The sequence below is a fragment of the Thermobia domestica genome, chromosome 7 (assembly GCF_964235325.1).
Source record: "Thermobia domestica chromosome 7, izTheDome1.hap1.1, whole genome shotgun sequence".
NCBI classification, from domain to species: Eukaryota; Metazoa; Arthropoda; class Insecta; order Zygentoma; family Lepismatidae; genus Thermobia; species Thermobia domestica.
The window spans coordinates 242,772,391-242,790,181 of NC_137460.1; the positions used below are offsets into that span (position 1 = coordinate 242,772,391).

Sequence of the window (17,791 nt, forward strand, 5' to 3'; positions counted from 1 at the left end):
TGCATGGGGTCCCTGGTTCGATTCCTGCTCGCGGCAAGTGAGCTTTGTGTTGGACAAATACCATGCGCGTGGGTTTTCTCGTTTCCTCCCACTATATTCATTGCACCATTTCATTCGTTCCTTATCATCATCGTCTCCTTTAGGTTAGCCGGCATAAACGTGGGACGTAAAACTTAAAGATTTTATTTCATGTTTCCGCAACGCAACGGAAGCGATTGTTGATCTGAATAACAGAAATCTGCTTTTCTGCGGAGACTACTGCGTTGAATAACAATCATAAACTTGAATTTTCTAGAGTTAAAATCTGTTTAATTCAATTGTTACTACTTTCTACAATTCTTATTATTTTATCGTATGTTCTTGTACGCTCTATGCCAGTGGTCGTGAAACTTATAAAGCTTCTGAGCTACCATATAGTTGTTAAATCCTACTGTGAGCTACCAACCAAAAGAACTACCAACTTTATTAAAAAAAAATCTTACATTTGTTTATTGCCTATAAACTTACATTTCTAGTAAAGATGAAATAAACTAGCCAATATGTAGCTAACCGGATTAACGTGATCTGCCGAAAATGTCCCCGTGAGCTACTAGTAGCTCGCGATCGAAGGTTTGGCGATCACGATGTATGCTATGAATGGAAAGGATAATAACGCAAAACAGTTATTTAATTTCTGTTTTTCTTCAGCAATGCAAACGTAGGTGTTTGCCAACCACTGCGCTTTAGTTCTTATATTACCAATCTTTCACACGAAACACCAGATTTTCTATTCATTTACATTTATTTAGTATTAAAATTCAAACACCTAATTTTGTAATTTTATAAACAAAAGTACATTTTACCAAATAATAACAATAATTAATAAGTATCAAACATTTTCCTATTGGAAAATTCGTCCCATTTTCATGAACTTATCACAGTATGAATGTCATCGAATTAACAGTATTCTGGCAAGAAATTTAAAGAATAAACATCCCCAGTAGAAAGCGTTTGAGTAGCTTGATCAGTCGTTTTATCGTTGACGTTAGTATTACCGAACCTAACTGCAGGAACTTCATTATTAATAGCACCTAATAGATTATCACCAGTTAACTCCATACCTCCTTCGTCTCCCACGGAAGATTCTACATTATTACTACTATTATTACTTGAGCTATCTGAAAATTGAATTGGTTCTGATATTTCTTGAACAGAGCCAGAACTCTCAGGAATTGTGTTTTCTTTCCTGACAGCATATTCCGAACGAACTTTCTTTAAAAGATTCTCTCTCCATTCCAGTGTGATTTTATTGAGAGCTTGTTCAACTGTTAGTTCACAAGAAACATCCGGACGCGCGGAAGAAACAACAGACTTCAACGCGGAACTCAGCATTCTGGTAATAACATCACTTTGAAGGTACCTTTCAATCGAGTTCAGTACCTCATTACACAAATATTCCGCTGCTTCATACGACTCCGTTCCAACTGGAACTCCAGGGAAACTCTTTTGTACTAGATTTCGAAGAGACGGATCTAAAATGCTGGCAGGTAGACTAACTTTGCAATCAGACACATTTTCTACTTTGGATTCTGTTTGTTTGAAGGAAGCTACATCGACGCGACTAGAAATATTGTTTTCATGCTCTGTGCCACTGCATGAAGCTATATCGCTAGTTTCTCCACTAACACTGGAAGAAGTTGAAGCGTAATTGGGTGGATCGTCTTTTTTCGCTTCAGCCTTTGAACAAGACGTTTGCAGGTTCTGTGAAATCTGATTGGTTGTAGCACACATCATGCGATCATCGGACTCCATTTTGACATACGCTACATTTTCGTTTCTTTTCCGTTTCTTGGATTTCGTTGCTTCTTCTTTCACAGTTACTCTGAAATTAAAGAGAACTAGAATCATTATAAGGAAGTATGACACTGTAATAAAAAGTTCACTGACTTACTTATAATTTACTATCCTAATATAAACAATCATGTTTTGACATACTAGTCAATTTTCTCCCATTTAAATACCATTTATTCAAAAACAATGGGCATGATGTTTTCATATTTCAGATTTAAATAAAGATCTCAAACACACAAAACAAATAATAATGATTCTCTTTTTGGTCAAAATATAGACAGAGCTTTTTATATAGACCAGGTTATTTTTTAACCCCCTTTCCGCATGATTTTTTTCTTTTAGCGAAAAAATTAATCAGTATTGAAAATCCTTATATGGGAACTTGAAAAATGATTTAAAACTTGAATTTTAGATTTTTCACTTAATTCCGACGAGAAATAAGTAAGTGCCATATATGACACACTTACAACTCACAAAGAACATGCCAGATGACACCAAAATTTCTTATTCATACACGTCCATATCTCACACAGCAGACAAAACAATCATTTGGTGCCATTGATAAATCACAAAAAAAAGCTAAAGTAAAAAAAGGGTATGTGCCATATATGGCACGGCATGCGGTAAGGGGTTAATATGACTGTATATTGTAATCAATATACAATGAAACTCCTCTGAACGACTTTTTTCGTAAGACAACCATCCTTCATCACGGTCTATTGCTACTGGGAAGGAAACGTATTCCGTAACAACAATCCATTAGAACTTCCTTCATAGTGAATCTCTTTTATCCCACATGGCAACCACCGAATTTTGTCAGAAAAAAGATTTACAGCCGATTCTTCACTATCCAGCCTAGTACAAAAATTTATTACAATATTTTGAGAATAGATTCCTAACATCAAAACAAGAAAAAAAAAAAAAAAAAAAAGGTCATATAGACCTGAGGTCGGAAGTGCATAGTTTCCTAGTTATAAAATACTGAAAACGTGAAAAAATGAACTTTAAAGATCCATAGCTCCGCTACTATAGGACCGATCGTAATCGGATTAAGACATCAGTGAGGAACTAGTATGTGAATATCCAAATATACATCTTTCAGAACCTCCGGTACTTGCATAATCATTTTCAGAGAGGCTGTTTGGGAGTACTTGATCACTCTCCATCTACCTCTATAAAAATCGGTGTGTAAGTACTGGAGCATTCTTAAACAAAATGTAAGAGGAGAAACCAAATATTTTGTTTTCAATCTAAAGTGAAGGAATTTTTTTAGTCGGACGAGACGTTTGGGCTGTACACTCTTTACTTGCCCAATGTTAAATTAAAATGCAACGTTGCCATTTACCTGGACCCACAACATAACTGGCCGAATGGGGACTGGCCATCGACACGTTAGCGTAAAAGACAGTAACTTCATTCATTTATGTTGTGGGTCCAGGTAAATGGCAACGTCGCATTTTCATTTAACATTGGGCACGCAAAGAGTGTACAGCCCAAACGTCTCGTCCGCTTTAAAAAAAAAAAAAAAAAAAAAAAAAAAAAAAAAAAAAAAAAAAATCGTTCACTTTAGATTGAAAACATCATATTTGGAGACGGTTTCTCCTCTTGCATTTTGTTGTAACTCTGATAATAATAGTTACCCTATGTCAGGAAACTTTCGAGATACCCTATATATATACCCTATATATATATATATAAATGAGATCTTTGAAATCTTTAAGTTTTACGTCCCACGGTTATGCCGGTTAGGCTAAAGGAGACGGTGATGATGAGAGATGAGTGAAATGGTGGAATGAAGAAAGTGGGAGGAAACGGGGGAACCCCGAGAAAACCCACGAGCACGGTGTTTGTCTACCACAAAGTCCGCACAGCGCGAGCTGGGATCGAACCAGGGACTCCAAGCACCGGAGGTGAACGCTCTACCACTGAGCCACCGCGCCCCCCTATAAATGAGATCGTTCAATATATATATATCAGTGGTATAGAAGCAAAAGCGACGCCCTTATGTTTCAGAATTGTTGAAATCTTTGGTGGTAGATTTCACTCATTTGCATTAAGTAGTGATCACTGAACAAAAACAGTTGTTCAACAATTCTGAAACATAAGGGAGTCACTTTAGTTTCGTCTCCTGGCAAAATTGAAAAATGGATTTAGCAAAGTTTTGCTTCTATACCCCTGATATATTGAACGATCTATTCGACTAACAACACCTTCACAAAACATTACTTTGGCAAAGAAAAGAAGTATCTATGAAGATTTTTTTTTTTTCAAAAACTGAAAACTAAACGGACCTTTTCATATTTCTGTAATAATTTATCAATGTACAGTAAAAAAGATTAAATCATTTATTTAAGACTTAGGCGCAAGTTTTACTTTAATGTTTTATTTATTTATTTTTTTAGATTGTATATAAGTATTACAGTGTACATCAATCTGTTTTTTGTAATTATAGACATTATAGAATTTATCTAAAAATATTATTTATTCTTTAACTTGCTTTTTTCTGCAACAAATTTTTGAAACCTACGTACAGCACGTAAGAAACATTTTTATAAAATGTTGGCCTGTAGTCAGAAGTCAGAACATGTGAATAAACAGCGAGTTTTGGTACAAGGTCTTTCTTAGTGGTATGGGAGGGGTAAAAAGTGTGTAATTATAGAACTCCGGTCTATCTAACTTTTTTGTTATCCGGACCGCCTTCCGTCACATTAGACCGGATTGTCGGGAGTCTTTCCTTCTTTAATGCAAACACTATCCGCCACACTAGGCCAAGGCTTACTCTCTTTAAAGCAAACATATTTTATCACAACGATGTGTTTCTTTACTGGCTTGTTGAACTGGACTTCAGCGTCCCTCCCTCCATTAAAGCTATATGAAGCGTGGACCTACAGCTTAAGGGCGTAGTCCGATCCACCCTAATCCCTTCAAATTTCAATGCTTTCCCCACCGGGAACTGAACCCGACACCTCGTTAACCAAAGGCGTGCGCTAGCGACTAGGCCAGTGACAGGGCTAAGGATGTGTTTCGTGAGCTAACATATTTGTAGTATTAACAAACAATAGCCGCCAAACAATGTTAATGATTTGAGCTGTTGAAGCATTTGGATCAGTGGATCTCGGAAATTACAAAAAAAAAAAAAAAAAAAAAAATATATATATATATATAGACGGCAATGCAAAATGATGGATCCGATTTCAGAAATATATTCTGTGAAATGTTATAAACATATGTTATTGTGAGACATGTGTTAAGAAAGGTAAATTGTCAAAGTTTTCTTTGAACATATCACAAGTGTTCTCTATGTGAGCATCTTGCGTAACACGGCACACTTCAAGCTCACAGTGTATCTCCTGCCAAATCTTTTATATTATGTTGCGCTCAATATCAGCAATTCATTTCATGCTCGAAGCTAACAAGCGTATATATCCCCGTCACGATTAACACGGTTGCTCTGGACTAAAAGATGTAAAGAGAAACAGGCTAAAAGAGTAGAGGACAATAAACAAAAGTGCTACTAAATAAAAGGAGAAAACGAAAGATAGAAAATAAAACAATAAATAAATTAAAATATATAACAATAACAATATATAGAAACACAATAAAAGCGAACAGAAATTAAAAATGCAGCAGCAATAAAACAGTGGAAACACACTAAAACAGCTCAGAGAACGTGAGCAACCTCTGAAGCATTAACAAACTCAAGTACCCGGCGAACCATAACACTTGAATCCCCCAAAGCACGGGCGAGAGCAGAAGGCAATCTGAAACGTTCTCTGAGAGCTGAGTATTCAGGACATTCCACAAGAATATTCACGACTACATCAAGAAAATCCAAAGAGAATTAATTGCTACCGAAAAGCAACATATAAAATTTCAAGATATAAATTCTATTTTACTTTATGTGGACTTCGTAGAAAAATGGACTGTTATTCTGGAAAGTGAAATTCAGAGTTATCATCGGAATATGGAACAACTGACAGTTTTGTTGTAATAAGCGACGACAAAGCACACGATTCGGCTCATGCACTCATAGCCATAGACAATATTCTAAAAATACTCGAAGAAAAGCGAAAATATGTTATAGAAAAAGGTTCGAATACATGAAAAAAAGTGTCAACAATTTCCCAAACTGTGTCAGTGATTTCTGATGGTGCTGCATCCCATTTTAAAAATCGCTTTCAGATGTTCGAGATGCAGACAGGTTCGTTAAAGCAGTGGTTTTGCAGTGAAACCAGCCATGCTAGGGTCTCTGCGACGGTATTGGAGGGAAGGGGGGGGGGGTTGTAAAGAATGTGGCAACGCGACATAACCTTAGGCAAAAACAGATACACAGTAATAAAACCGCAGAAGAATTCGTGAGTATAGTGCAAGTACAAACTTCGGGTATTACTCTTGTTTTGTTGCCTGGAACTGAATTCGAGAACTTCCCAAAAAAAAAAAAAAAAAAAAAAAAAAAAAAAAAAAAAAAAAAAAAAGCAAGAATGGGAAAGTATGCGACCGATAACTGGTATTCAACGAAGTCACCTTTGGCTTTCGGAAAATGGCGAAGTTTTTATGGCAGTAACGGGTCACCATAAACTAATTTCATGCTTCCCCCAAAATCGAGCTTCTGCAATTCAAAGTGTAGATTTAAGAAGTCTGCAAAAAGGTACTTTTGTTACATACATATGCGCAAAGGCGCCGATTTCTCTGTAAAATTGGGGAGGGGGGAATTTAGATGCAGAAGGTATATATATGAGGATTTTAAGATAAATTGCATTCAAATTATGCCAAATATTGTATATTCATATATACAATATGGGGCCCACATCAGCTTTGGGGGTCCCTTCTTACCCCAGGATCGGCGCCCGTGCATATACGTAGCAGAATTATAAATAAATTATGAATTATGTAAAGTTGAAGTGTTGTATATGCTTCCACATGGACCTTCAGCAGGATACAGGTTTCCAGAAGAGCATAAGAGAAGTGAAAATAAGTGTTTTGTGACTATCGACAATGTGCTACGCAGGGTCGGATTCAGGACGGACTTCTGGAGGGGGGGGGGTGTAATACTGCTACTTAGAGCTACTTTTAAGAGCTCCAAACTCTGGGATGGGTTTTATTTATATATAAAATAAAAGTTTCTTCTTCTGGGAGGGTAATCGCCCCCCTGGATCCACCTCTGGACGAGTTGTGAATGTACGAACACCTATTGGAGCATCTGCACGGTTACATGCTATTAGCGAAGAAGACACCAAGCAAGCAAATTATTGATCCATGTGAAAAAAAAAAAAAAAATCAATGACATTTTGTTTCCGAAGACCATTTTAAGTAAGTGAACTTAAAATTTGTTTTTTTCGTAAGCTGAATGGTGGGGCTCCGAAGTTGACTATTTTCCATGTCTTTTACAATTCATAAATTGTATTCCCCGTCTTTGATGACCCATTACTTGGCGGGAAATTTTTTTTCGACAAAATAAAAAAATATGGGTCCTTTAAAACATGTCTAGTTGCTATAAAAAAAGTTTCAACAATATCTGAGACGGCGATGGTACAAATTTTACTTTTTTTTTTTTTTTTGCCTGAGTTGAAATGGAAGGCACCAGCTTTCAATTCATCCCAATCACCAGTACAACCAGGTTTATGACATTCTCTGTCTTCCAGGCTAAAGCCTCATGGCACAGTTTCTCAAAGAAACGATCACTGTGGATTCGTTTAAATTTTCACATTATATTAATTTGTCTATATAGTTGTGCGACACTGCAGCCAAACTGTATTCGTAAAAGTGAATTTGACAAAAGTCATGTTTTGACATCCAATCTTCTCAGTCTTGAAAACAGACGAAAACACGGGGCATATTCTCACGGCATATATAACCAGAAAGTCTGTAATAAGCTTCCAAACGATATATAACGCGGTATATAATCAACATGTTTTGTGATCACAATCGTGTACTAAACAAAGATACCATAAACTTTGCATTAATTTTGCAACAATTAATATCACCATTAACTTTCTGAACATGACTGTTGTTTGTATTAAGAAATAAAATGAATTTTCAAGGAAATAAAATATTACTAAAAGTTTCTTACACATTCTGGAAAATCTCTTCAGATTTCACTTTGGCGTCCTTTGTCACAGAAACAACTTTTTCAGTCTTCTTTTCCGCAATGTCTTTCTACAAAGCGAGAATAGCAAAAAAATTACAATCAGTAACAGCTAATAACATCCTTACAATCTAACATACTTCAGATACAATTACAATGGCAGTGACCAATTTTTAATGTTACGTTCAGCTACTTTTGTTGTGAAGACGGAGTTCAAATAATTTCTAAGAGGTGTCAAAGAAATGTACAAATTAGATCAATTAAAATTAACTTTTTGCTAGAAACGAACTTAACTTGACATACAGACGTAAAAAGTGCATAAATGGACCGAGATTCAAACCCGGCTCTGAGTGGCTGAGCACGGACTTCAAGATTGATAGAATATATAGTTGTTCAGTGAACGAACAGAGTAACATAGTAGTTCACGCACCGGCACAGTAGTTAGAGACCAGGGTTCGGTACAGTCGTGCGTTTTTTCAGTCGCTTGCATAGAGCAATTAGTGTGAAATAAAAGCGGTTATTTCCTCTACTTACCATATAAAATTCATTAAATAATGTAAGTCACGTTTAAAAGTAGATTCTCTTCAATCCATTTTTTTTACAACGGACTATATACTTTGTGTACAGTTTTTATGTATTTCTGTAAATTGAAGATAACGTGATCTAATATAAACAAGGAAGAACCTTTCTGCTATTGGTTGATTCATTTAGAACATATTAATGGAAAAAGGGTTATAACGTGGCTGTACATTATTTCAAGAACTTTAACTACACTACCATAAGAATTAGATCATAGTAATTCCACAATCACTGCTAGAATTTAAATGCAATAATACTAATACTAAACTACTTAGAAATAGTGACAACTATGTCACCCTTCCAAACAACCAAGCACATAGCACCAACCAGCACCAACGCCACCCTTAAACGAAACACTATAGAAAAAAAGTAAATTATTAAATAAAGCTAATCGTAATTCCCTTCCGAGCAATTATTTCATTCTTATAGTAATCTCACGGCGAAAGTATTCATTTTGAACAGTATTAATGAGGAAACTGAATAAACAAGTAGAACTGTCACATGTGCATCACGTAAAGACGTTTGGTTTCTAAGCCGTAATATTTTCTTAATTATTAATATTGAAATTGCTCTTATTAGAGAGGTTAGAGTGGAGATGGAATATATTTTAGTAACACTTAACTGGCTGCAGAAATCTGGATTGACTTCATTACCTAACCTGGCGAGATAATCGCTCAAGCAATCTACGAAAAAAAAAAAATCGCTTGAAACTGCAGAAAACAGAATTCGCTTTCGTTCACGAGTTATCCTGTGGCATAACGGACGTACATACAAACATTCAATCTTATAAGGTCCAGTTGCGTGATCCTAATGAGAGGAAACGAACAGCCAAGTGTTAATCGAAGTTAAGGAAAAAAACAAGACTTCAGATAGTAAACAAATAAAATAGAAAGGGATTAATAAGTGATTAGTCACGTGATATAAGTCACAAGAGAAAGAGGATTAGAAAGTGATTACTCACATGATATAAGTCTCAAGACAAAGGGATTAAAAAGTGATTAGTCACTGCTATGTCACAAGAAACAAAAGAGATTAGAAAGTGATTAGTCACGTAATATAAGTCACAATTGAGAGAAAAGGATTACAAAGTGATTACTCACATGATATAAGTCTCAAGAGAAAGGGATTAGAAAGTGATTAATCACGTGATATAAGTTACAAGAGAGAAAAGGATTAGAAATTGATTACTCACACGATATAAGTATCAAGAAAAAGGGATTAATCACGTGATTAAATCACAAGAGAAAAAGGAAACATTACAATTGTTTCACGATCTTAAAAAGAAATTGTCTGAAGATGTTTTGTGTTAAAACCTAGAGGTAAGCGGAAAACCACAGGCAAGAAATCTTAATTTTTAGCACATGATCTTCAATGGCATAACGTTTACAATAATCGTATCACTAATCTCTATAGCTATTTCATGACAGTCGCATACACTAGTGATATTGATAACTATAACTAATATAAAACTAATATTTTTCGTTCTCGATCATGATATTGTTTAGAGGAACTTCGATCACTTTTTTCCTCTATTCTTCTATCTTCGAAAGATTTCGACTGAAGGTCAAAATTAAATGCTGCAAAAAGTTCATTACAAACAAAGAAGAGAAAAAAAAATAAAACTTACCGAAATTTTCGCCTGCTTGCAAGTTCGCTTGAAAATCGTATCTAGAATTTCTTCATCGGTATTACCCCATTCTTTTGGAAAGGAATCAGTGGCAAATAACTTTTCTCTCCTGGTTTTCTTAGCATGTGAGAACGTAGATTTTCTATTTCCATGCGGAATCATCATGTTCTCTACGTGTTCTGAATTACTTGCTTTCTCTTCATACACCACACTTTCTGTCTTGCAAGGCACTAGGTTTGGAGTATATATTTGATTACTTGCTCCTAATGTTTCACGTTTCTCACTTTCAGCACGTGTAACAGCTTCTCCACTGAAACAAACACAATAAAAGTGAACCACATTACACGGATCACTAAAACAAATACCTTGTATTTTAATTCTACAATGTATTTATATACAGATAGTGATCAGAAAAATGGAAACATCTGAACGAAATTGCAACTTACCAGATTAATATGGTGTCGGGCCACCTTTCGCCTTCAGAACAGTTTTGATGCGACGTGGGATGGAGGCATAGAGGTCGTGAATGGTAGCAAGTGGAATTTTACACCATTCCTCGTGCAGGGCATCGGCCAGTTCTGTGAGAGAGCATGAAGGTGGAAATCGTCGCCGGAGTCGTGTTTCCAAGACGGACCACAAATGTTCAATTATGTTGAGATCTGGGGATTGGGCCGGCCAGGGGAGGTGTTGAACTTCATCCCGATGTTTCTCAAACCTCGCTGCAACAACGCCAGCTGTGTGAATGGGTGCATTATCATCCTGGAAGATGGCGTCATTGTCCAGGAAAAACACCCGGACCATAGGATGCAAGTGGTCTCCTAAAATTGCGACATAATCGTTGGCAGTGATTCGTCCGCTGTGTGGCCACAGGACCCAATGAAAACCATGATACTGCGGCCCACAGCATCACCGAGCCGCCGCCATGTTTCACAGTTGGGCAGAGACACTGCAGATCATAAGCTTCTTTGGGCGTTCTCCACACATAAACACGGCCCGTGGTTGGGAATAGGGTGAAGGATGACTCATCCGACCATATCACACGTTTCCAGTCCTCAACGGTCCAAGTTGCATGGTCGCGGCACCATTTGCGGCGTGCGAAAGCGTTATGTCCCTGATGAGCGGTTTGCCCGTGCAACACGACCCCGTAAGTTCATGTCATGTAATTCGCGGCGGACTGTGATTGTCGAAACAGGGTGGGGAGGTGCTGATTGAGTTCCTCCGTCACTTGCTCCGCAGTGGCACGACGGTTCTGCGTGACAATGCGCTTTAATACCCGGCGTGACCTGTCACTCATGATTTTCTTCCGCCCACTGTTCCGCTTTCCCGATGTGGTTTTCTCGTGTGTTGTGTAGGCCGTCATCACCTTCGACACTGTCCCACGCGACACACCTAAAACAGTAGCCACTGTCGTCACACTCACTCCACATAACCGCTCACCAAGAATTTGCCCTGTTTGAAAATCTGAGAGGTCTCTCATTTTACACTACCTCCGTCTGCTGCAGCCACTGGACACTGCTGTTCCACTGCGCCTGACGTAGTATGGAGACCGACCTAACACACCACCACCAGCGGTCCGGCGCTGCGGGCGCCACGACACCACTGCCAACCCATACATCTGACGTGTTGCCAACTACAGGTGTTTCCATTTTTCTGATCATCATCTGTATTTAAATAAAAAACTGGCACTATTTAGGACGTCAACAAAACAAGTATTTCGTACCTTACGCACATCAAGCGTGACTTGCTTCTACCCAAGTTTAAGGTATGTTAATTTTAATCTTCAGCATGTACAGTCATGTCCAAAATGATCGTCCCATATCTATAACTGTCTTCTTGTAAGAATATAATTTGATAATGACTTTGCAGGGTACTTCGGGAAATGTATATTTGTGGTAAATTTGATAGGAAAATAATTATAAATACGAAAATTAGAATGAGTAAAACAAAATGTTGCTAAATGGACAAGAAAGTTTTATTTTTGTTTTATTGTTCTTATTTACTGCTTTTGTGACATGAAATTTGCCACATACACGTCTTTGCCGATTATACACATACTAATATTATAAGAAATGCCGGGCGAATTCGTTATCAAATTATATTCCTACAACATATTTATAGACGTACGACAATAATTTTGGACATGAGTGTACATCCCTAGGCACCAATTACCCATCCACGTGATAATTAAATTCCTTCCATAGGTGACCAAGTATATCTTGTATTACTTATATTTTATGCGGTTTAAATACTCAACTATCTGACCCATTCATCATAACATCAGCTGTCTAAAATATTTGAATAAAGTTTCACATGGCCAACTCAGGTCCGAAACAATACTCTCAGAATTGTAATTTCAAATTCCATTCAAAAACCGACGTTCAGCTGTATCTGGAATGTTTGTAAATTATATATATATATATATATATATATATATATATATATATATATAATTATATTGATTACCAGTTTTACCAGTTGAATTAGAGATATCTACCTAATACCGTGTAGCACCGCCTTTCGTTCTGATAACGGTGGCTGTCACGGAATGGACTACACGAGGCGTCTGAAGTATTGTTGTGGCATTTTAATCTATATCTGCTGCAAAGCCTCCCACAAAGCCAGCAGGTTGGCCGAAAGAGGGTCCACAGCCCGAAGGCGTCGTTCCATGGTGCCCCAGATGTGTTCGATGGGATTGAGGCCCGATGACCGTGATGGCCTGGGAAGTGCTGCCAGATCAGAGGAGTGCTCATCAAACCAGTCTGCTGCCATCCTAGAGCGGAAGGCCGGCGCATTGTTCTGCTGAAAGATGAGGTCACCATCCGATGTTGCAGCCGAGCAAATGACACGGCAAGGTCATCCAGAAGATTATGGTAGCGTTTACCTGTGAAGGACCGTGTCACACGTGTTAGGGAACCAATTAGGGTTAGGGGACCGTGTCACGCGTGGGCCGATGACTTCTGTACCCCATTGCGAGTAGGTGGTTGTTCGTTGTGTGGCTCCTAAGACGGCGTTGTTGTCCTGCGTTGAACCTCTCCGTGATTTGACGCACTGGACTGCTGTTATGATGCGGTCCAGTTTTTCGTTCTTCCCCTGTCGTCAACACGCCCCTGGCCGTGGCAGTTTTCCTGTGCGGGTACGGTTTTACCAGAAGCCAGGTACTCTCGATACACCCTTGACACAGTTGTTTTTCAAAATCTGAGTTCCGCAGCCACTTCCGAAATCGAGCCACCCAGTTGTCTGGTCCCTACTAGTGCTGTTGAATTTTTGTGACATTTGCGGTTTTCGGTTTTTGAGAAATCCGGTTTTCTGAAAACCGAAAACCGCAAATGCGGTTTTCAAAACCGAAACCGCAAAAGCGGTTTTCAAAACCGAAACCGCAAATGCGTTTTTCAAAACCGAAACCAATGTTTTTAATTACACCTTTCAACAATTGTGAAAGCATCTATCGATCGAGACAATTGTATTGATTTATGTCTGTGTTTCAACTTTTTTTATTTGCTCCCGTTTCCTCCTACTTTCTTACGGTTTAGAACTCCGTAAGTACTGATCTGAACTTGTGTGTTACAAATACTGACCTGGGATCATTTGCTCTTTTTTTTTTAGTTACTTCTTTGATGACACTTCCAAGGTACTTTTCGGTTGCAGGGAAGTAAACTGGACCCCACCTGATTTTTATATATTTTGTAAAGTAGAGCACGAGGAACACAATCTTAAGGAATTTTGACATTCCGACTTCCCGAACTCGAGATACTAGAACTTATACAGTAGTTTTACATAGTATGTATAAAATTAACGAAGAAAGTTCTGTCGCTTTTTGACCTATCACCTTAGAACATGATATGTCACCTAAGATCAGGGGTGTAGCCAGCAGGTTTCTGTAGGAGGGGCCCGTCGTTTTTGAAAGGGGGCAGCTACAATCTTAAAAAAATGTGTTACAGCTAGTGTTTTTGAAGCCTGAAAAAAACTGGAAAATTTTGGTTTCCTTCCGGAAAACTAAAAACACTGTTTTAGCTTATTATTATTATTATTATTATTAATAATAATAATAATAATAATAATAATAATAATAGTAATAATAATAATAATTTCATAAATTATATTACAGATAGTTTGTATTATGTTTAACCAAGAACTACTGCCCCCGACCAAACATTATACCTTTGTGCATAACTATTTCAATACACAGAACCGATCTATATAGGTAAACAAGAAAGTTCTATCGCTTTCTCACCCACCACCTCCGGACATTCATATGTCACCTAACACGTATCTGGAAGATCAAGAATAGATCGACAACCTTCTGCAAAACGTTCTGGAAGGCCATTTATTCCATCGCAGTAGAGGTTGGTGTTCCGTGAAGTGAAGAAGTTATCAAGTGCATTTTGCACCTCTACTTGGGATTTGAGCTGGCATCCTTTAAAGTGATTGTCCAAGGCAGGGAACAGATGATAATCGGACGGTGCAATGTCCAGGGAGTATGGCGGATGCAATAGTGTTTCCTATCCAAGGCGTAAAATGGTGTCCCGGGTCATCCTAGCTACGAGGGGCTTAGCGTTGTCCTGTAACATAAGGACCCCTTTGGGATTCAGAAGTGCTGGCTCCAGAGTTTTGAGTTTCTCTTGAACACGGCTCAACTGCTGACAGTACACAGTTGGATTGATGCGATGACCAGCTGGTAGCAGTTCCCGATGCACGATGCCACGAGCAGTTCATCAACACACAGGAGGACTTTCTTCTGGTGTAGTACTGGTTTCGGCTGTCTTGGAACCGTTCATGGGATGCTAACCAATTATGACGGCGCCGTGGAACTTCGTACAGGACCCATTTCTCATCACATGGCAACACCTTGTCCAGAAATGGCTCCTTCCTCAGACGAGACAGCAAAGAAACACAGGTGTCTGCTTGCGTTGCCTTTTGACCCGGAATCAAGTTATGTGGGACCCATCGACCCAACTTCTTGTGTTTCCTCAGTTGATGAAGGTGCTGTTGAATGGTTTCGCCACTCACACTGAATTGTCCCCATGCCGTAAGCGTCAGTGAACCACAAATGGGCAATTAGCGACATCACGCCAAACATTGGCGGCGCCGCAGCGACGATCCCCGGTGGCCCCTCTACCGTTTTGAAAATTATGCCACCAGCGGCAGAGATGCGACAAAACGCCAATGAACCACAAAATTACTCCCCCAAAATGTTAAATCGGCTATATGTGTGATTTAGTTACATTAAGATGAGTCTAAAAAACACTTTTAAAAAGTACCAAAAAATTACCCCGAAGGGGACTCAAACCACCAACCTTACGATTACTAGGCAAGTGTTCTTCCTACTTCGCTACGATGGCGATGAAGGAAACGTCGCTTGTAAAGGGATAAATCGTTAAGATCTTTTTAATTTGGTCAATCACAGTGCTCCTTTAACCGTGTATATTCGACGATAACTGTTTGCAATTAGATAAAATGTGTTTGCCATATAATTTTGTAACAAAATGACGCGTGTCTATTTACTGTTGGGATGTAAGTGCCGTAATAAATACCTGCACATATCAAAAGTGTAAGGATATTTAAAAGAAGAAAAAAGAATAGTGTATTATGTGGATTGTTTAGATTCAGATCATATAGTTTTTCCTATGATGTATTAAGTATTTGTTTATGGTTCTATATTTTATAAATATGGTTTTGTTTATATCATCTTTTACATGGAATTATAGATTGTATAAAAGTATACATTCGCGTACATTTTCACAATGATTGGTTTTAATGGGATGTTATATATGTGGAAAAATTTCTATGTCGTTAGGCTTAACTTGTAAGCCTAACGTTATAAGTAAACGTTACGGCTAAAGTGCATAAAGCAGCACTCACCATAAACAAGTGTAACAGGTGTAACAATGGCGCAGTCTTGGAAAAGATCGACGATTCCCAGATAAGATCATGCGAGGATAGGTGCATAAGTAAAGTTTAGTTCCATTGAATAGCCTATAGCCAAAGGTTGCGTCTGAAGAATCGTACATCCTATGAAGATGTCGGAGCTCTGTGCTCGTTTGGAGCTTTGTGCTCATATTAAAGTGAGCTGTGAGCTCAGTGGAAGCTCAGGGAGAGCTTTTAGAAGAGTTGTGTGCTCAGTTGGAGATTTTTGCTTATATTAAAGTGAGCTGTGAGCTCAGTGGAAGCTCAGGAGAAGCTTTTAGAGCAGCTGTGTGCTCAGTTGGAGCTTTGTGCTTATATTAAAGTGAGCTGTGAGCTCAGTGGAAGCTCAGGAGAAGCTTCTAGAGGAGCTGTATGCTCAGTGGAAGCTCAAGAGGAGCTGTGTTTAGTAGGAGCTGTGTGCTCAGTTGGGCTCAGGAGGAGCTTTTAGAGGAGCTTTGTGCGCTCAGATTAAAGTGAGCTTGGTGCTCAGAAGGAGCTGTGTGCTCAAAAGGAGCTTAGTGCTCAGAAGCATTAGGATGTCGAGGTGTTTAGAACAGGAAAGCTTTGTCAGTGAGACCCGGGGAAGATGTTGGGATGTAAGTGCCGTAATAAATACCTGCACATATCAAAAGTGTAAGGATATTTAAAAGAAGAAAAAAGAATAGTGTATTATGTGGATTGTTTAGATTCAGATCATATAGTTTTTCCTATGATGTATTAAGTATTTGTTTATGGTTCTATATTTTATAAATATGGTTTTGTTTATATCATCTTTTACATGGAATTATAGATTGTATAAAAGTATACATTCGCGTACATTTTCACAATGATTGGTTTTAATGGGATGTTATATATGTGGAAAAAATTGTATGTCGTTAGGCTTAACTTGTAAGCCTAACGTTATAAGTAAACGTTACGGCTAAAGTGCATAAAGCAGCACTCACCATAAACAATTTTAACAGGTGTAACATTTACTTTATTTCATAGTTCTCGCATACTCACTGTCTAATGATCGACGACAGTTGTCATCTAAATTCATACAATTATCGCATTTATCTCAAGATTTTTCACGTCATGATGTTGAGGCAGAGGTTATTCTTGACCCTCGGAGCTCACTTTAGGAACAATTTGTCAGCAAAAAATAAAATATAATAATAACCGCATGCACATGACTGGCGACAGTTCGTGTTGGTCCCTTCACGATTCTCCGCGAAGAATCTAAGAAGTGCGGACCAAGACGAAGTTCTCGCTGGTCGCTGCTACGCGGTGGTAACTTCAACACCCCGACGCGAGATATATGTTTCGACTCGACGAAACCCGGCCGCCAGTGAGGGCCAATTATCGCAGACCTCCACAAAAAGCGACAGAACTTTCGTGGTTACTTTTATACATAAGACTGATTTTCTTTGAAATTGCACTTAATTTATTTTAAGATTTTCTGAAAAAAAAAATGTTTATTTATTATTCGTGACTAAAAAGACATAATTATTTTATTAACAACTGTATCTCACTTCCTGTTTTACACGAAATAGCATTTTAAAAAGCGAATGAAATCCAAACTGAAAAACTGAATAAAAACGTTGCTTTTCACCAAATTTTCCATCTGATAAAAAGTTTTCTTGGTACTTACGATTTAGTATAGTACCATTGTTTTATGATAGAATTTATAGTGGGGGGCGCGGTGGCTCAGTGGTAGAGCGTTCACCTCCGGTGCTTGGGGTCCCTGGTTCGATCCAAGCTCGCGCCGTGTGGACTTTGTGGTGGAC

General features: G+C 38.2%; 1 protein-coding gene across 1 annotated transcript in view; it reads right to left on the bottom strand.

Annotated features, from left to right (window-relative positions):
- Positions 1 to 762: 762 nt before the first annotated feature.
- Positions 763 to 17,791, bottom strand: part of LOC145690795 (uncharacterized) — an 87,188-nt gene continuing 70,159 nt past the window's right edge. Inside the window, exons 7-9 of the mRNA XM_081766081.1 lie at positions 10,122 to 10,431; positions 7,901 to 7,986; positions 763 to 1,861 (exon numbers count right to left, since the gene is read on the bottom strand). Coding sequence (XP_081622207.1) covers positions 937 to 1,861; positions 7,901 to 7,986; positions 10,122 to 10,431 — 1,321 coding nt within the window. The 3' untranslated portion in view covers positions 763 to 936. The remainder of the gene's footprint in view (positions 1,862 to 7,900; positions 7,987 to 10,121; positions 10,432 to 17,791) is intronic.